Raw genomic sequence first — 20,114 nt, forward strand, 5'->3', positions numbered from 1 at the left:
ATATGATATGACAAGGTGTGAGCCATTATTTACACAAGCAAAGGAGGAAGATTGCGATCGATAATCAATACAAAGTTTTCCGGGCAGACAATAGCATATGTTACCATTTCATTCCTTTTTATTTTGGGAAAATCTCGGGTAGATGTTGACATTAGTTAAATATTTAAAGAGTTCTACTTGCCATATGGACATAACCCTTCATATTGGAAAAATATATATATATATATTTGAAATTTTAAACTTCTTGCACAAATTAATGGAGGGCATATCTTTTTGTTCAAACTTCAAATCCAAGATTAAGGAGAATGGGAATAAAAAGAGAAAATTATTGGGTACTCCTTTAATGAGAATAGGAAATGAAAGATTATTAGATATTTCTAGAATAACTATGATGTGGTAGTCGTATTTTATTTTAACATGTAATGTAATTAAAATTATTTATGTAAGCATTAATTTTAATTGACATAGTATTTTATGTTTAAATGTGAATATAATGTATCCGTACTATGTAAGTACTTAAATAATTATTCATTAAAATAAAAGGAAAAAAAGTAGATATATTCTTTGTTGTGAATAAAAAATGATTAATGTTGATAATAACGATATATTAATGGAGAGAATTTGTAGGATATCTAATTATTAAAAGAAAGAAAAACAAAAGATTTATAAGTAAATTCGGATGAAAACCCTCTATATTTCATGTGAATATAAAAGTATACTATATTTTGTGAAGTTAATGGGTTCTTTCTCTGACTCTCCGCTCCATTCTCTTTTACTCAACATATCGCATTTTTTTACATTTCCTTTTTCGTTTTTGCTTGACCTTTCCCAATGCTCTTGAACCTATTTTATACAAAATATTCTTTTAACCACGAAGGTTATACCGATCTTATTTTTTATTTAACTTGAATATTAATCTCTATCAAGCAATTTGTTAATATATATCTATAAATTTCTTCAACGAAACCCTAATTGGATGTGGCTAGATTGCATCACCGATGACCTTTTATTTGGGAAAGCCTCTCGTAAGTATTGTTCGTGAGAAGATGAAATAAGGTAGTCTTTATATGCTATCATCCTTTGCAAGATTTATATATATATATGAAGATATAGATACGTTGAATACTCGTTTTTCTTCTCCCCCCACTCCCCCCAACCCCAGAATATCTTAGGCATAGATATGTTACTTAGTTTGGTATGTATGACACACCTATAACTTACAATCAATTTTGATTATCACTACTTGTTATAATACTATGATTCTCGAAATGTAAGAAGTTAGGGTTCAACTCAATTTCCAATCACTAAGAATACCATTCATGGAGTGAAAGTATCTATAGTGTTTGGATCTTCTATAATTTATCTCAAATAAACTTATTTAAGGTTATGCATCTAAATATCTACACCAGTTTGCATATATTTACATGAAGAATGTTTCAGATTTTTTCATTAAGAATTTTTAAATAAGGCTTGCCGTTTTTTTTTCATTAATGTCGAGTAAACAAGCAGGTATATTGAGAAATCTAGATGAAATAATATATTTATTTAATCCTATCAATTTTGTTTTTGACTATAATGAGTTTTGCTATTTATCAACTATCGCATATACATATCACTTACTATGAAATCTATTACTGTTATAAAAAAAAAAACAATCAAACTACATTTTTATGTTAGTTGGTGTGACAGACTCACATAGGTGGTGTGTTTGATGGGTTGATAAACAAGTTTACAAATATACTTTTTCTATTATACTTGATGACTTATTAGGTTTAGTCTCGAGTTCTATATGCAATTATCTATCCATTTGATGTAATAAGCATTGGGTTATATATTTATTTCACTTATAGAATTTCATTTAATGGATATCGTATTAGATTAAAAAATTTATTCTTTTTGAACAAAATAAAGGAAATTCAGAAAAATAATCTATTTAGAAAATACAAATCTAGTATAAAGAGAATAAGCATTATGGGTAACAATTGCTTGAACAATAATATAGCATGTAAGTCGTGCTCTTAAACTTGGATTGCACATTGCCAAAGCAACCATTCATACCATATTAATCTTTACAGCATTCAAAATTTATAACGGCAACATTGTGATTTTTCAAGGAAATGACCTCATATTTATCTGTCGGGCAGTTTTGAACTTCCCATATTCTAGAATTTTGAATAAAAAAGTGATAAAAATATAAAATAGGTATAATAATTGTAGAATAAATATTAAAAAAATAAATATTGTGGAATTCGAAAAAATTCCAAAGAATCTGTATTTTGACGATCAGTCTCTCAAAACAGATATAAAGCGCCAATGGGAAGATTCTCAAAAAGAAGCAAAATATGTGAGAAAAAGGGGAAACCCAGTACCGGAATTGAGACCCAAAATTCAGTCATAATTGATAAACTGGGCGGAATCCGAAACTGCCCATTTGTAAGTCTGTGTTTGCATGCTCAACACTAACCTTAAAACCCTTAATCTCAGCTGTGCGGAGTTATTAGCACTCAATCCATTTCCTCTGGTCTTTAAATTCTCCTAGGGCTTTAAATGGTCTCAATTTGAGTGAAATTCTGCATGAGCTTTCTGGGGTTGTGAGCTGAAAATGACTTCCTCTGAGGGAGAACTTGAGGAGCTGCTTAAGGAGACTGGGAATAAGCTCCTTAACCCTCCTTCCTCCATTGATGAACTCCTCAATCTTCTGGATGTAATGAGCCTTTGTTCCCTCATAAAAATTTGCCTTTGGGGTTGTTTTCGTTGAGTGAGTTTGTTGAAACATCGGTCTGTTGTGAGTTTATAAGGGTTGATAAGCAAATTTTTAATCAATTTGCTGGTGTTGGTATATGGGTTCTCCCTTCCCGAGTGTTTGTTTAACGTTTAATCTTTCAACTGGGCATATGCAAACATATATCATGATTCTAGTAAACTAAGGGGTTTTGTTTACTGCAATGTTGAATCAACGATGACTCTATATGGTTTTGTCATGGCTTTTTTGACCAATGAGATGCTTTTCATGGTTAGGAGCCTGATGGTGTTGGTACACGGGTTTTCTTTTCTCAGTTGCTTATGTTTCAAATGCGTATATCCAAAACCAAAATTTCTTGGAACATGAATTCGCTGAAATAAGTGTATTGTGTAGTGGATGATTTATTGTTGTGGTTCCAATGGGTTTATGATTGCTACCGTGGTTTTTTCCCTTCCATTTGGTTGTGGGTATTGTTCAAGTAGGTTGGTGTTTCTCTGTCAAATCAATGTTGAGATTTTCATCAATCGACGATGCCCTAGGGTGATTTTGTATTGGATCTTTTATTTATGAAAATTTTCCGCCATATGCTTTAGTTCTTCATATTTATTTGAATGAATTTCTTTACTTACCGAAAAAAATCTTGACTTTCTTCAGTCTGATGAGTGCCAATTTGAGCTTCTAATCCATTTGAGCAAAATTGATTTAATCTGTCCTGTAACGTTCATCCTTTGTTTGTCTTGACTTCTACTTTCCTCTGGTTCTGATTTTCTTTCAGTATATAATTATTAATTTTCCCTCAGTTGCTTTGATGGTCGACATGAATCCAACTCTCATCCTTTTTTTTTTTTTCTTCCCTTCTTCTTCTTCTTCTTCTTCTTCTTCTCATTCCATATTTTAATCGAGGCTAAACCTTAGTTAAATTGAATTGTTTCCTTCAACTTTCAGAAAGTTGAGAGTTTGTTAGCAAATGTGGAACAAGCGCCGTCAGAATCAATGAAAGATGCACTTTTACCCTCTATGAAGGCACTGATCGCTAATGAACTTTTGACACATTCTGAAATGGACGTGAAGGTTTCGGTTGCATCTTGCCTTACTGAGATTACAAGGATAACAGCTCCGGATGCCCCTTACAATGATGATCAAATGAAGGTACTCATGACAGTTAAAACATTATTGGGATTAAAACCAAAATTTCATACTAAAAAAATGGATCCATTTTTTTCTGGGATCTTAAAATAAACTGCTTCTCCAATTCATTGATGCACAGGAAATCTTTCATCTAACTGTAGCAGCATTTGAACAATTGCCTCATGTTTCTAGTCGCTGTTATACAAAGGCGGTTTCAATTCTTGAAACCGTTGCAAAGGTCAGGTCATGCTTGGTGATGCTGGACCTTGAGTGTGATTCATTGGTAGTTGAAATGTTTCAAAATTTCTTAAAAGGTCTCAGGTAAAAGCAGTATCACTGGTATTTGTTATTCTACTAACCCTTTACTCTTTGCTAGTATTGTTTTTTTGATGAGTTACTGTTGCTAATACTTAGCTGTTGAGAGCAATATGACAAGAGTTTAGCACACAAATAATGGTTGATGTGTTCATTTCATTGCGTAGCAGTTTTCTTTTCACACATTTATTTACCGTTACAAGAACAATCATACTGTTTAATGGAAATGTAGTTCGTGTGACAAGGTTAAAGTTTTGCATGCATACCTGAAATGTTTGCAGCACTAAAATACTTCACTGCTGTTCCTTTCAACACAGCAAGGCTTTCAGCAACAGGTTTATTTATCTCTGTAATTTACTTTTCTGGTAAAAAAATGGGTTCTGGGTGAAAAGTCTATGCTTAGGAATCCTGATACCTCCAGCTAGCGACTGATGCTGCTCTGCTGAGAACATGGCTTGCATTGATTTGAGTGTAATTATTTCATCGATAAAATTCTTACAACTAAGGCCATAAATATGGAGGATTTAGACAGGAGTATCAGCATTATCAAGGAAGAGGAGTTCGTAAATTAGAAAAGAATTTGAAGGAAGTCTATCAGGATGTTGTTCGGAACAATTTAAGGGCTATTTGAATTTTCCAGTAGAAGCAATGCAGAATATTTTCTGAGTGTTCTCTAAATAAATGAGATGTGTACTTTTAATGTCTAACCCTCCTGCGTATTTCTATGTCTAATCTTCCTATTTGCTCTTGGTCAACTCAAGGTCCAACCAACCAGACACTGTATTTTCAGCCATGGAAACGATTATGACCTTGGTTATAGATGAAAGTGAAGAAATTTCATCAGATCTTCTCGTTCCTCTTCTAGCTACTGTAAAAAAGGAAAATGAGGTAATTTTATTGACTTTACATATGCTGCATCTCAATTTCCTTATGAAATTGGTATCTTATCTATCTTTAATCACTGTTTCAGACTGCTTCGCCCATTGAGTGGGAACTGGGGGAGAGAATTATTACTAATTGTGCTGTTAAGCTTAAACATTGTCTCAAGGAAGCAGTTCAATCTATGGACATTGCTTTGGATGAATATTCTCAAACAGTTGCATCTATATGCCAAAGTGGTTCTGTTCCCCTTGAACATGAACATGTCAATGGCTATGGGGAGCATTCGGTGAGTATCAAATTCTCATTTATGGAATGATCTCAAGTTAGCCAGTATACTAGTTGCTGATATCATACTTTTTCACGCCTCTTTCCCAAGTAGTCCTTTTTTTTCTTTTCTCTAAAACTAGGCTGGGTACTTCTTTTTCCTCAGAATGTTTCTCGGGGTGAATTACAACCTCCTTGTTGCTCTCCTACCTACCATTTGATTTTCAAAGGAGGGACAGCGATTACAGGGAGGTAGTTAGGATTGAAGTGTATGGGGGGAACCAGGCTGGACTGAAACTTTCTGAGAGGTCACCATTAAATAAAATTATATAAAAAGACCCTGAAATATCCTTTTTATTTCAAAATTTTGAAGGCAAACTAACAAAAAAGCTCTTACATTTTCTCTACCTTTCATTTTTTTTTGCCACCCCCCCGGGGGGGGAAGAACCCCTAGGTTGGTCACGGAGTGAATGCATAGTAACAGTCGTTTTTAAGGTTTGACTTACCTACTGTTTCAAGGGTCACATTTTCTGCTGTTTGATTTTGTGCTTTTTGACTTGCATACATGATTCTGTAACAAGCTCTGATTAATTGCATTTATGTGCTTCAGGCTGATGATAAGTTAGAAGAAAGCACAGATTCCGATCTGCCACCAAGGACAGATCCAAATGAGCCACCCCAGGTATCTCATTACCCCTGCCATCTCCAAGTCACTTGTCCATTGAATTTCGTTTGTATTTACTGCTATTTATTTTTATTATGGAAGCTTTACAAAATTTTAATTTTTATCAATCAGGTGACCAAGGGTCTTGCTCCAGATACCGTTTGTGGCACCAAAGTTGGCCAACCTGTGGATGGTACTTTGAAATCAGCAATGAGTAATGGCACTAGGAATGATGAAACTTTAAAAAATGAAAAAATTTCAAAATCGTTACAGAGTCGTGTTCTTGCTAAACATTCCAAAAGCATTGGTGCAAGAAGCAATGCTGAGCCTGGCAGCTTGGGCTCTACAAAAGCAGCCAAGTCAGAAATTGAGCGAGGCTCTGTTCCAAAGAAAAGGGGTAGGAAACCTAATTCCTTAATGAATCCTGAGGAAGGGTATGTTCATACTTGGATTTCTCCTGGAAGAAAAACTACGATCACGCATCGCAGAAAATCTCATGATGGGGGAATTGATGATACAGCTTCTGAAAACCCAGATTCCTCAATGGCCAATTTATCTCTTGAGAATGTGACTGAACCATCAGCTTTCGAAGCTCAAACTAACAAGATCGTAGTTCCTGCTGCTCCATCCCCAGAGGATGGCCTTCCTGATTCAAGCCATCGTAAAAGGGGCCGGCCAAAGAAAAAAGGGAACACAGAGAATCAAGATGCCGATCCTGATTCCCTTTCTAGGTCAAAGGGAAGGTTTTTGAAAGCTCATGATGGGGAAAAAGCTCTGCAATCTGCAGATCTGAGTATGAAAAAGGAATCTGAAGTTTTGAGTAACTGTGACGCAAAAGCACAGGGACGCTCAAGAAAGATTAGAATTGCTACAACGCCCAAAGAAGAGACAACGGTAGCTCCTGGATATGTAGTGTCAGAAAAGGAAGCTGCTGTCCCTCGTGTTCCTGAGGAAAAACCACTGAGTCCATCAACTATGAATGTAGATGGAATGAATGATAAGTCCTTAATCCAATTGGTTATCAAGAAAAGGAAGAAGGGTGATATGCCTTCAAAAAGGGATATTTCTGAAACATCCGGCAGTAAGGTACTGCAACTAATCCTTTCAAATTCTTCCACTCAAGATGTATGTTAAGCTCCACTACTCTCACTCTCTCTCTAGCTTTTTAATGATGGTTTTTTTTTCCCCTTTGGTCACCACTTTATAGATGATTTCAAAGTCTGCAACTAAGTCAACCGATAGAGCTGACAGTTACTTGAAAGAAACCTCTAAATCTAAACTCAAGAGGATGCGTACCACTGGAAAGAAAGAGGTACAAGTATTTAATCAGCTTTGTAGTGTTGCTTGTGTCTGGTAGTGAACCATGGTGTATTCCAGTTATGGATCACTTTGTTTTAATATAATTAATCAATAGATTGCTCTCCTAATTTTTGGGGTTGTGAAGGCCTAAGTGGTGAAGGCCTTGGTCTTGGGGTCTCATTCCCTTCAAGGTCCAAGGTTCAACACCTCATGGGTGCAAACAATCCTTTGGGGCCACACCCCCTGGTGAAAAGCCAGCGATTTAACCAGTTCCGTGTAGGGAAACTTCCGAGGGTGCGGTGCACGGGACCGAGGTTTATTCTGCAGGGGTGGGTCCAAAGGGCCCTGCCTTGGAGACGTTCCCCGACATCAAAAAAAAAAAAAAAAAAATTTTGGGGTTGTCCGGACCATTTGTTTTTTGAGAGTAATTGAAAATGTTAACTCGTGGTCTTGGTTTATGGTCAGTTTTTCTACTTGCATTGAGGAGATATTAGTTCATCTGGGTACTCTTTATTTGACCAAATTAATCGTTCTTACTGAATATGGTTTTACATCCTCTTTGTCATGTCTCTGTAAACAACATGCTTAGCTATTAAAGAAAAACTAGATTCTCAATATCATATCTTAATGGTCACATCCAGGTACTGATTATCAGACTCAGACATAGTACAGTCGAATTTATTTAGCTGGGAGATGCATAGCAGAAACTCTCATTCAAGTTTTACCTGTTTGATATAATGGCGCTATTGGAAAGATTCTGCAAAGTATTATTTGTATGTTGAAGATCTGGATTTCTAGTAGGATGCCTAGGAAGCGAGGCAACACATTAGCTTAATATTCTCCTCATCCCATTCTCCTGTTTAATTTAGTTATATGTTATGTTTAACAACTTTTTGCCTCTTTAATTTATCGACGCTTAATTTTTCTAATGCAGTCTTCTGAAAAGCGTGACCTTGATGAGCAATTAGTCGGTAGCAGAATAAAAGTTTGGTGGCCATTGGACAAGATGTGAGTACTTAAGGACTGTATACATTCCTCTTTGTAATATTCTTGTAAATATTTGAACTCTTTTTTCCCCTCTTTCAATTTGTCTTTCCAAGTTAATTGTGTTTTCTCCATTCCAATTATCATCAATCCTTTTAGACCTTGATAAACATTAAGGCTCCGTAAATTTTTGTTAATATGTTATATTAAATACGCGCTTTGCATTTTGGTGAAAAAGAAGCCCCCCAGTGAAGTTTCTGACTCTGAATTGAAAGGCCTTCTTTTCTTTTGTTATATGATAGTTCTTATTTTGCAGGTTTTATGAAGGCATTGTAAATTCTTATGACCCTCTTAAAAAGAAGCACCAGGTGAAATGGCTCTCACTAATCCCAACATGCTATTTTCTTTTCTCTTTTCATAACCTCTTCCATGTACTTGGGCTTGGATCTTTGCATATTCTGTCATGCCTACGAGTGTGTCTTCCACAAAATCACAGTCCATTTTTTTGTTTTCTCAGCCAGCCTTTGACCATGTTCTTTCTGATACTCCTCTTACCCTTGATGTAACATCAAATTGAACTAAACCACACCATCTAAGCTGTTTTCTCTGAGTTTCATTTCTTGTTTTTTATTTTTTATTTTATTTTTTATATATATTGGCACCGGGTGTTTGGAATAAAGTCCCAACTAATCCCAGGGGTGTATAGGCCCTCGGCAAGAAATTTCCTGCAAGTGCACCTTGGAAAATTCAAGGGAAATTCCTCTAGTTCGATGGCTTCTAAAAATTGTTTGAATCCAAGGATTCAAATCTTAGACCTGGAGGGAGTAGACCACCAAGACCAAGGCTCTTACCACTTGAGCCAAACCCTAGGGCTATCATTTCTTGTTTTTGATGTTTATCATTCGTAATTTTTTTTGGTTATGAACAGGTGTTATATGCTGATGGTGACGAAGAAGTTTTAAATCTCAAAAAGGAGTGCTGGGAACCGGTTGGAGATAATGTTTTGCCTGTTGTACGTGTTTTGCCTTTGGATTGTTTTCCCAAGTTGTCTTATTTTAGAAAAAAATTAAACAAAAAATAACTCTTGTATACTGTTACTATGCTGCTATTATTAACAGGGTCAAGAGACTAATGCTCAAGAACCATGTGCTTCATCTGATCTGTGAGTTGTGTATATCTTGTTTTTTTTTTTAATCCTTCCAGAATAATGCTTTATTTTGCGTATTGATATATGGCAATGGTCTTTCTTTTGAATTGTAATTATACTGTTAGTTAAGTAAATTAATTACTTTTGGCCTTTATCAATAATTACGTGAAGCAAGTGAATAATTCTATGTTTAGTTTGCTCCAGAAGTTTCCTTTTTATATTCTGGATGGCCCTCGGATAAAAACTCTACTGCTGTTCGCTAATATGGGAATTTTTTTTTTTTTTTTGGCATATTTAGCAGTAGCTACTTTCTTAAAGAATGCAAATGCTAATTGGATCCTTTGAACTCAACTTCTTTGGATTGTCATGTTCCTTTTTTCTTCCATTTTTGCTAGTTTGACAGGTCTCGTGTTTATGTTTGCTCCTGTATGACGCATAATCAGTTTCAAAGGTGTTTGTGCAACTTGTGGGATTTGCTAAATTCTAGGTCTTATGGTGATATGGGATCGGGTTTATGCTCACATAGTTGTTCAATGCTGATACCCCGATAGGGAAAAACTTAGGTGCATAGCTGGGTATTGGAGTGTCACAAATTTAAATTTAGTTGAATTGAATTTACTTGCATTTTTTTTAAACTTTACATGGGAAAAGCTTTGCATTCTTTAATGCCATGAAAAAAAAGGGACAAGTTGGAATGCAATGACGAACATAACTTGCATGGCATCTTTAGATTCCCTATTAATTAAAGATTCCCTATTAATAATTTTCCTTGATCCAAATTGTTTGATATGGTGATTGCCTGATTTATGTTATTTCCTCATACTTGTTTGATCTTATATGCACATACACACACACATTTATATATATATATATATATATATGTATATTTGTGCCGTGCATTTTGCCAGACTGCAAAAGAGGAGGGGGAAAGCAAAGTCAAAGTCAGCCAAACGAGAAATAGTTGATTCTTCTTTGAAAAGGTTGGTTCACAATCTTTCATATATCTGTGAATGTTTCCTCTGTTTTATGTGTCCCATGGACTGAAAAGTCTGGAGGCTTTTCAGGAGTGGAGGTTCAGGTGGCATATCTGAAGTCGTCGAACAAACAGAATCTGATGGTAATTCTGCAGATAATCTTGAGCCTGACAAGCCTATTGTTGTTTCCGAGTCTGTGAATGACCCTTCTATGGCAGAAGATGGGTTGAAAGATGATGGCCATATAAAGTCTACTGGAAAATCGAGGATTGACAGGCTAAAGACTGGTACCAGCTTGATGCAGAACATGCCTAAGGCTACGACCTTACCCAAGGGATTCCTTTAACTTACAGATATATGTTAGAAAGGGTGCAAAGAAATGGAGGTAGTTCAGTTCAATTTACCTGAGTTAGACAAGGTTGTGTATAGAGTGAGTGGTGACAGAAGCTCTTAAGGCTTATAATTTTAGCTTTAGGACAGGGTAGTATCAGTTATAGTCTCTTTCTTTTGTTTCTCATGTAACGGCAGAAGCAAGCATAGGGTGTTTTTCTGCCTTCAGAGACTGGTTGATGCATTTGAACTCTTACCAACTTGTTTCATGTTATTGTTCTCTGGGTTCTGCTCATCTCCAGTTTGAAACTCTCCAATTGGTCCAATGTAGGGGTTTTTCAAACCTGTCATGTCGACTTTTATCAATAAAATGCAGAATGTTTCCTTTCAAAGAAATGAATTTCAGTTTAACAGGGTTGTGTTTCAAAATTTTCCTTTCCTGCTTGCAATTTTGCACGATATATCACCCAAAATTAAAACCAGAGTTCATAAAATGCCCTCAAATCTCAGTACAATGCTATATATCACACACACACACACACACACAGACACACACACAGACACACACATATCATCAGATGTACAGCAGATTAGAATGAGAAATTCCATATTCATTTCCCCAATTTTCTTTTCACTCTCTCTCTCTCTCTGTTCACAGCTCACCTAACCCAAAACTAGTTGCCTAACTTTTGAAGTGTATTACTTCTTCCTTCATCACCACTATCATACCTACTAAAAACAAGAATACTTATGTTTCAATTTCAAACGTTAGGCAGTGGGGACCTTGGTTGATGCAACTCGAAACAGAGATTGTGTTAGTTTTGGAGGTTCTGAGAAGTGTGCAATTATAATATGATATTCCTTCCCGCGAGCGTAGGTTTAAAAAAAAAAAAAAAAAACGATAAATCAGACCGGACTGGACCAAACTGGTGGAATCAATCCAGTTCGATACCGATTTTATTTTTCTTAAAACCGATCAAAATCTATCCGGTTTTAATTTTTTTTCCTAAAACCGGACCGGATTGGTTTATATATATATTTTAATTTTTTTTATATTGTATATAATATATAACTACATATAAAATCGTTTTGTATTTTATGATAAATTACGGATTAATATAAGATTAAATTTTAAAATCTTATATCATTTTATTTATTGTATTAATAGTTATACTAATGTTATATTATTATATATTATAATATACCATAATATATCATTATATTATATAATAAAATTATAATATATATTATAATATACTATATTATATAATATATAATATTATACATTAAAACCAATAAAATCATATCAAAAATCGGTAAAATTGGAATATCGGTTTAGGAAGATAATCGATGCGTGATCGATTCTGAAAAATGTAAAATCGGTACATATCAATTTGGTCCTAAATTTTATCTAAAACCAGATCGAATTGGATCAGTTATACCATTAATCATATAAGTTTATCAGCCCTATTGGCTAAAGGAGGGATATTAGAGTTTTAAAAATTGTACGACTTGCTAAGAACATGTAACTAAGATGATATAAGATCCAATTTTTATAGGAGAAGTCCTAGTTTCGACCCCCCTCCCCAATTCCCCTGTCTAAAAAAAAAATAAAAAGTTGTACGACTTTAATAAAGCATTGGTCACTTTTCTCGGTCAATGCCATCGGACATGCGTGCATCTTCCTTTTCAATATTATTAAATATTTAATAAATTTAAAATTTCTCTATCTCTTGCCTAACTTACCACTAATACTACCTACTATCATAGCTAGGCGGTTATTAATCTTTTATTCGCAATTTTCAAAAGTCGGGGATCTGTTTAGGCCCACCGCCCACGGAGCGGGTCCTAGACTCCTAGTATCCGATATCCCACCTGCGGGTGCGGGTTGGAATAGTCTTCGACCCGTCTGGGTTTTCACTTGTTCCCTCGATTTATATAAACAGTCAAAGTCAAACTATTTATTTATTTATTTATTTTTCTTTCTACTAAGATAATTAGTTAGATGAATTATTTTAATACACAATTAATTATATTATATAGTTTGTATAAAGTTAACTACATATAAAATTTTTATTCTTCCGAAACTGATTTTTTTTTTAATATCTTTTTTGAGAATTAATGATCAGCCATTTCATATTCCTTTTGAAAAAGCATTCGTTTAGTTTAACAAACAAACTTTCCAAGTTGTGTCAAAAAAAGCAGAAAGCACGTGCGGCAATATTAACCATCATATGTTTGGAAGATTTTTCTTAAAATGTCCGAAATTTGCTATTTAAGCTTTTAGGAAAAATTTGGATACTCGGTTGAGCAAATATGCGATAAATTTAAAAGTTAAATAAAATATTATTTTTATTTTAAAATTTAAACAAATTGAATCATAATTTGTATAAAAATTTAAAAAAATTAAAATAATTAGATGATATTGATTTTTTTTTAATCCAAACCTCCACTTGGATTATAAAGTTCTTTGAAAATAATAAGATTCAATAGATTTTATATATAAAATATGATATTTATAGTCATTTGATGCAAATATTTATAGTTTGAGTAGCCCTTGGAGCCGATCGAGTGATAAAAACAATTTTACACCAGCCAATCAAAAGCTACCATATAGGTGTTTTTATAATTTTCTTTTTGCACCCTTGCACAAGTGATGAACACAATTTCTTTAAATCCCTCCCCACCCACGTGACCATCCCAGTCTTCCTTCATCTATCCATCTCTCTCTCTCCAATATGATCTGGTTCTAAATTTGTGGGGTTTTTGATGAAAATTTGTGACTTCAAATTTCTCAAACATGAACTTTTCTCTTCACCTGCAAAAATAAAGCATAAGATCAAACTAAGGCTTAGGGATTTGCTAACATTTTCAAATCCTTATCGGTGCAGATATAAACTATATGAGAGAAGTGATGGATCACTCTCATCAATCCCTTATTTCTCTCAATAGATATCCAGATAACGTAAAACCTTCCGATACTTTCCAAGAACCATCTTAAAGTCTTGTTTCTGTACATAGGAATTATTAGTATATTAAAAATGCAGGAGATATATGTAACCCAAAAGAAAGAAGAGAAAAATGAAGTCGTGGAACAGAGCTAACAATAACTGGTTTACCAAATTTCTTTTCCACTCTGAGGATTTATATTTCAACTAAAGGTAAGCTGGATTCGAACCGGAGAAGAGAAAAAGAAATTCGGGAAAGAAGCCAAGTATTGATTTGTGGGGAGAAGAAGGGATAGGGGAGGAAGAGAAAAGAGAGGGCTTTACTGGATGCAATCCCATTCTAATTTCTATAAGTCGCACACGTGTTTATACATCATTGGTTGGTGTAAAAAGAAACATTACACCTGACCGGCCGTAAGGTTGTCCCTTATAGTTTTTGTTTTTATGTTTTTTCTGTCGACTGTTTACGCCGAGGTAGGTGGGGTGATCTTTGCTTATAAAAAGCATAAACCACACACTAGTTTAACCAGAATATGTAGCTTATGCCTCTCGTTTCTTCCATTCCAACAACACGTTTCTTAATTTCCTTGATCCCTCCCTTTTTCTTACCAAATTCAAACAGTGAGAACCAAAAGTTGGACGACACATGATGATGATCTATACATCCGAAAAAGACCAAGTTATGCCAGTACTTGAACATGGTTCCTCCTCAGTTTCCGGACAAACTGTTTGCGTCACCGGCGCAGGGGGCTTCATTGCCTCATGGATCGTGAAGCTTCTCCTGGATAGAGGCTACACTGTTAAAGGGACTGTGAGAAATCCAGGTAATTATTAGACGTCGGAGTACCTCATACAGTTCATTCCGAGATGCAGGTTTTTATTTTTTATTCTTATATGAAATGGCATCTTCCCATGGGACGTTGATACGTAGTTTTCTTTCATTAAATTGCATGGAAGTAATTAATTCCTTTAATATATATTTACTAATGCATGAATATTTCATGTCATGTACTGTGTATGCACTGCGCGCATGGGTTGATATATATAGAGGACCCAAAGAATGCTCATTTGAAAGAGTTTGATGGAGCAAAGGAGAGGTTAACTTTATGGAAAGCTGATCTTCTTGATTATGAGGGCCTCAAGGTTGCCATCAATGGGTGTGCTGGAGTTTTTCACACAGCGTCACCCGTGACCGATGATCCAGTTAGTACATGAGTTTCTCATCTTTTATTTTGTTGCTATCTATTCATATTCATGTATGTTAGTGATGTTAGATCATTAATATTATAATGAATATATACTTTTGACTTTTGATTTGCAATATATATATAAAAGTAATACTATACATCACACACTCACTCGATTTCATTTCACTATGTAAGATGAAGAATCTTTATCGGCATTAAATGATAAAGAATCGGCCATAAAAAGATTTTTTAATAATAATAATTGTGTCACATCTTACATAGTAAAATAAAAATAAAATGGTATTATGGTATATAAAATTTTCCTACATATATATGATAAAAAGATAGAAATCCAAAATCCTTAAATCATCATGTGACGCTACTTTAAAACTTTTTTTGCGGTTGTGGCACGATTCGACGGAAATGATTGTATATATTGTGGTGGATTAGTCATGGCTGATTCACTCGTATACGCTACAAAATAGCATGATAAGCTTTAACCAAACATGAAATATTATTAATGGCCGGGCTGCATGTACGAGATCGCTTAAGTTAAATTCCAAAACTTACTTGTGTTTCATGTTGTAATCATAGGCATATTGTAGATTTTTTTTTTTTACCAAATTATTTTATGGTTTAGAATCTTAGATTAGAGGAAAGATAGACACATAAAGTATTGAGTTACACACTATTTATTAAACATTTAATGTACGTTGAGAATTTCTGGAACACTAGCTATATAGATATTGTGAAATTCTAATCTATTTTATGTGTCTGTATCTCTTTAGGTTTTAGAGTTCGTTATTGGATTATTCTAGGAATTAAATTAAGATCCAAATCTTAATTTTTTTTTTAAATCATCTTAGTATGATTGATCCTTAGATGTTTATTACATTTATTTTTAATATAGAATGCTAAAACTTATTAGTGGAGAACGAAAAATATTGTATTAATTCTCCAAGAATTTTTTTTTCAGCTTTCAATAATTTATTATAACCAATTAATTTCTTTTAATTATTGTTTGTGTCGTTTTTTTATTGCTAGATATAGCAGCAAGGTTTCGCACGTTTTAAATTATCTCAATTTAATTAATAAAATTATTAATGGTTAATGCGGTTGTGATTAAAACTAAACTTGATATGAAAGGAACAAATGGTGGAGCCGGCAGTGAATGGGACGAAGAACGTCATCATGGCAGCGGCAGAGGCCGGAGTGCGACGGGTGGTATTCACATCATCAATCGGTGCGGTGTACATGGACCCTAATAGGAATCCAGATGTTGTGGTTGATGAATCTTGTTGGAGTGACCTCGACTTTTGCAAGAACACCAAGGTTAATTGTTACATGATTAATTTACGGATAAATCAACGGACATCTATATATATATATATATATATAATATTATATTTACTTTTTTCTTCAGATGATGGCCGGACATGTACTACGAGAATGAATCTGACGTACGTAGTACGTACTAAAATACTAGAAATTTCAAAGGCATCAATATATGTACGTAAAGTGGTTAACCAAACAGCTAACATGGCCGGCCAGTCATATTTTCATAGCTAGCTAGGTTCAAGTAAATTCAAGATATGGAGATCGAGCAACTATCTTGATAATATTGAAATTAGAATTGAAATTCGTAAACTTACAAAATTTAGTCTTATTTCTATGATAATTAATAATTAAAGAATTACTTGATCATGGGAAGAAGTTTGGATTTGAATTAATGCAGAATTGGTATTGCTATGGGAAGGTAGTGGCTGAGCAGGCAGCATGGGAGGTATCGAAGGAGAAAGGGGTGGATATGGTGGTGGTAAGTCCGTCGTTGGTGATGGGACCATTGTTGCAGCCAACAGTGAATGCAAGCATTATTCATATCCTCAAATACCTGACTGGATGTGTTAAAACATATGCAAACTCCGTTCAAGCTTATGTCCATGTCAAGGATGTTGCCCTCGCTCACATTGTCGTTTTCGAGACTCCCTTTGCGTCTGGACGATACCTTTGTGCTGAGAGCATGCTTCACCGTGGAGATGTTGTCGAAATTCTTCTCAACTTCTTTCCAGAGTATCCAATTCCGACCAAGTTAAGTTTTTTTTTTTCCTTTTTTAAATTATATATAATAATTTGTTATTATTATATGTGGTAGACCATACATATATATATATATATATATATGTGTGTGTGTGTGTGTGTGTAAAGTATTTTTTAAGGACGGTACGTTTGAAAGAAACACAAATGATCACAATTCACCACACACCAATATGCATGCATACGCGATGAAATTTCTCACCAAATCACTAATAATTCCCGGAATATGACTAGCTGGATCCAATTCAACGTGTTGCTAAGTAGTCATGACATAAGGAATTAGGCCAATACTAGGGTCTATCTAATAATTCAGAAAGAGTTTTGGATGTGGAGAATTAAGCAACTTGCTTTTAGCATGGAAGGTAGTAGTTATATTATGAGTAATATTATATACAGTCGTAGAGTGTGTAAATATTGTATAGTTGCTTTGAAAAAAAGTTAGATATATTATTAAAAAATTAATTTTTTTTATATAAATATCATATTTATTCACTTTTTTTAAAATAATAAAAAAAATAATTATACAACACTTATATATTTATGACCATTTCTATTATATTATATGGAGGTACGTGGAGATACCTTACCTAATCCGATGTAACTGTCGGACTTGGACTACCACCGCTAGATTGATTGAACGCATGCATGCAGCACTCTTGGAAAATTATGTTGAAAAAGAAATTAGAAGAAAAATTGAATCTAAAAATTAATGCTAGCTAGATTCATCACCACCAAATCTCGTGCCAATATTGCGTAAGCTAGCCAAGCTGTCGATTTGCTTTAATTAATTGTTTTTCGAAATTATAGGATGATCAATACATGTCGTTTTATCCTCAAACTTTGGTGATCATATGATATTTTTTTGAGAAATACTCTAGTTATAAAGTAATTATATAAAATCAATCTCACAAATTGACGTTGTTCGATATAGTTCGTCAGATTGTAAAATTATTTTTTTATAAAATATATTTAACAGGTTAGATAAAACCATGTGATCAGTTTATAAGATTATTTTTATATTATATAATTCTTTCATAGATATAGTAGTACTATTCTTTTTTATTGTACCAGAGTATATATAACATGATCATCATCTATATTTTAAAAATATAGTTTTTGGGTGGCTCATGAAGGGGTGGTTGCCAAATTAATTATTGTAATTAACGACGTTAATGTATCTTTCTTGGAAGTAATGTTGTTTCTTTGTTTTGCAAGTTAGTTAAATAACGATGATGATCTGAAACGTGATATGTACGTATATATAATAGGTGTTCGGATGAGAAGAACCCGAGAGCAAAACCCTACAAATTCTCCAATCAAAAGCTGAAGGACTTGGGTTTAGAGTTCACCCCGGTGAAGCAATCCCTATACGACACCGTCAAGAGCTTGCAGCAGAAGGCCATCCTTCCTGTCCTTAAACAGCAACAAGTCTCTCTCTCTCAAATTAAAAGCCAGCAGTAGTCTTTAAAATAAATAATTCTACTCTAAAATCTCTACACCACACACCATCTCAAATAATTTTAAATTTGACAAATCAAATTAATTATACCATGTGACGTATGGTATATAATATGTAGTGTAGAGAACTTATTAGTACTGTAATTTCCAGTCAGACATACATTCATACATACATACATATATATATATATATATATGTATAAAAGTAGTGCAAGCATGCATACACGCATACATATTATTAATGGATCAGACTGCTTAATTTCATGATATATATTGATCCGATGATCGATGCTGTTGACGATTTGTGTAAAATGAAATTCGCATGATGATGTCAGATGTACTATTAATTCTTCCTCTTCCTCAGGAAAAAGCTTCGTAGTTGGTATGGTTACGAGAAAATAAAACCGACAAAGACGACGACATGTTCAAACAAATTATTAAATATAAACTAAAATCTTTTTGAAGAATAAAATAAAACAACGACATTAATGACAAATTAAAGTACGTGTTGGCAATCGATTAATTTGGATTTTGGATGAATCGTGTTTAGAAGAAGATCCAACACTTTTCAATTTGTAATGAGCAGGAGATGATCCAACACCTAACCTATACAGTTACGTACTCCTAACCTTACATTGCACGTTCACTTACTCTCGATTCTCGAAAGCGATAATCAAACTTCACTTCCTCATCGCCACCTTTCGTTGTAACTTTTTATAATAAAGCAAGATGATACACAATCTTTTTTATAATTTTGTTAGTAATTATATTTTAATTGAGTGATGTTTTTATAAGAAAATTAGTATTTTAATCATAAAAAGATTACATAAAGGTAAACTCACAAACTGATATGAATTGATGTGATACATCTAATTATAAAGTTATTTTTATTATAAAATAGATCTAACGAATTTTATGAAATCATATTAATTTATAAGTTTATTTTATATAATTTTTTTTATATCTATAATAGTTCTCAAATGCCTTCAAATAAAATTATTCTTGGTTGATTATAGAGATGCTACGTAACCAGTACTCAATCATGGGCTACGAGAGAAGAGAATGGGCTAGGATTCTGATTTTAGTACTCAACCACTGAGTTCATCAACCATGAATGTAGATGGAATGAATGATAAGTCCTTAATCCAATCGGTTATCAAGAAAACGAAGAGGGGTGATGTGCCTTCAAAAAGGGATATTTCTGAAACATCCGGCAGTAAGGTAGTGCAACTAATCCTTTCAAATTCTTCCACTCAAGATGTATGTTAAGCTCCACTACTCTCTCTCTCTCTAGCTTTTTAATGATGGTTTTTGTTTTTTCCCCTTTGGTCACCACTTTATAGATGATTTCAAAGTCTGCAACTAAGTCAACCGATAGAGCTGACAGTTACTTGGAAGAAACCTCTAAATCTAAACTCAAGAGGATGCGTACCACCGGAAAGAAAGAGTACAAGTATTTAATCAGCTTTGTAGTGTCGCTTGTGTCTTGCAGTGAACCATGGCGTATTCCAGTTATGGATCACTTTGTTTTAATATAATTAATCAATAGATTGCTCTCTCTTAATTTTTGGGGTTGTCCGGACCATTTGTTTTTTGAGAGTAATTGAAAATGTTAACTCGTGGTCTTGGTTTATGGTCAGTTTTTCTACTTGCATTGTGCAGATATTAGTTCATCTGGGTACTCTTTATTTGACCAG

The 20,114-nt window shown here is 34.0% G+C and overlaps 2 protein-coding genes across 4 annotated transcripts; both read left to right on the plus strand.

Moving 5' to 3' along the window:
* The first annotated feature begins 2,293 nt into the window (after positions 1 to 2,293).
* LOC122301177 lies at positions 2,294 to 11,122 on the plus strand. Of its 3 annotated transcripts, none has more exons than XM_043112340.1 (14): positions 2,296 to 2,433; positions 3,689 to 3,892; positions 4,011 to 4,192; positions 4,948 to 5,074; positions 5,157 to 5,354; positions 5,943 to 6,014; positions 6,129 to 7,082; positions 7,204 to 7,308; positions 8,230 to 8,303; positions 8,596 to 8,647; positions 9,208 to 9,291; positions 9,398 to 9,441; positions 10,335 to 10,406; positions 10,491 to 11,122. In XM_043112340.1, the coding sequence occupies exons 1-14, from the start codon at positions 2,314 to 2,316 to the stop codon at positions 10,744 to 10,746; spliced, it is 2,544 nt and encodes an 847-aa protein (XP_042968274.1). In that variant the 5' UTR covers positions 2,296 to 2,313; the 3' UTR covers positions 10,747 to 11,122. The 3 variants fall into 3 exon arrangements, with proteins under 3 accessions (XP_042968276.1, XP_042968274.1, XP_042968275.1); XM_043112341.1 differs by lacking the exon at positions 2,296 to 2,433 and adding an exon at positions 2,440 to 2,704; XM_043112342.1 differs by lacking the exon at positions 7,204 to 7,308 and having other exon boundaries at positions 2,294 to 2,433.
* A 3,108-nt stretch (positions 11,123 to 14,230) lies between these two features.
* Positions 14,231 to 18,667, plus strand: LOC122301179 (cinnamoyl-CoA reductase 1-like). The gene is made up of 5 exons (XM_043112343.1): positions 14,231 to 14,502; positions 14,727 to 14,881; positions 16,012 to 16,197; positions 16,601 to 16,953; positions 18,228 to 18,667. The coding sequence occupies exons 1-5, from the start codon at positions 14,325 to 14,327 to the stop codon at positions 18,418 to 18,420; spliced, it is 1,065 nt and encodes a 354-aa protein (XP_042968277.1). The 5' UTR covers positions 14,231 to 14,324; the 3' UTR covers positions 18,421 to 18,667.
* The last annotated feature ends 1,447 nt before the right edge of the window (positions 18,668 to 20,114 follow it).

The sequence above is a fragment of the Carya illinoinensis genome, chromosome 2 (genome assembly GCF_018687715.1).
Source record: "Carya illinoinensis cultivar Pawnee chromosome 2, C.illinoinensisPawnee_v1, whole genome shotgun sequence".
Classification (NCBI taxonomy): domain Eukaryota; kingdom Viridiplantae; phylum Streptophyta; class Magnoliopsida; order Fagales; family Juglandaceae; genus Carya; species Carya illinoinensis.

Bases quoted from the DNA above. Each gene is read 5' to 3' on its own strand.
- LOC122301177 (XM_043112340.1), top strand. From the start codon at position 2,314: ATGGGAAGATTCTCAAAAAGAAGCAAAATATGTGAGAAAAAGGGGAAA. The intron at 8,648-9,207 runs GTGAAATGGCTC...GGTTATGAACAG, and splicing joins CTCTTAAAAAGAAGCACCAG to GTGTTATATGCTGATGGTGA. The intron at 9,442-10,334 runs GTGAGTTGTGTA...GCATTTTGCCAG, and splicing joins CCATGTGCTTCATCTGATCT to ACTGCAAAAGAGGAGGGGGA.
- LOC122301179 (XM_043112343.1), top strand. From the start codon at position 14,325: ATGATGATGATCTATACATCCGAAAAAGACCAAGTTATGCCAGTACTT. The intron at 16,198-16,600 runs GTTAATTGTTAC...GAATTAATGCAG, and splicing joins ACTTTTGCAAGAACACCAAG to AATTGGTATTGCTATGGGAA. The intron at 16,954-18,227 runs GTTAAGTTTTTT...TATATATAATAG, and splicing joins GAGTATCCAATTCCGACCAA to GTGTTCGGATGAGAAGAACC.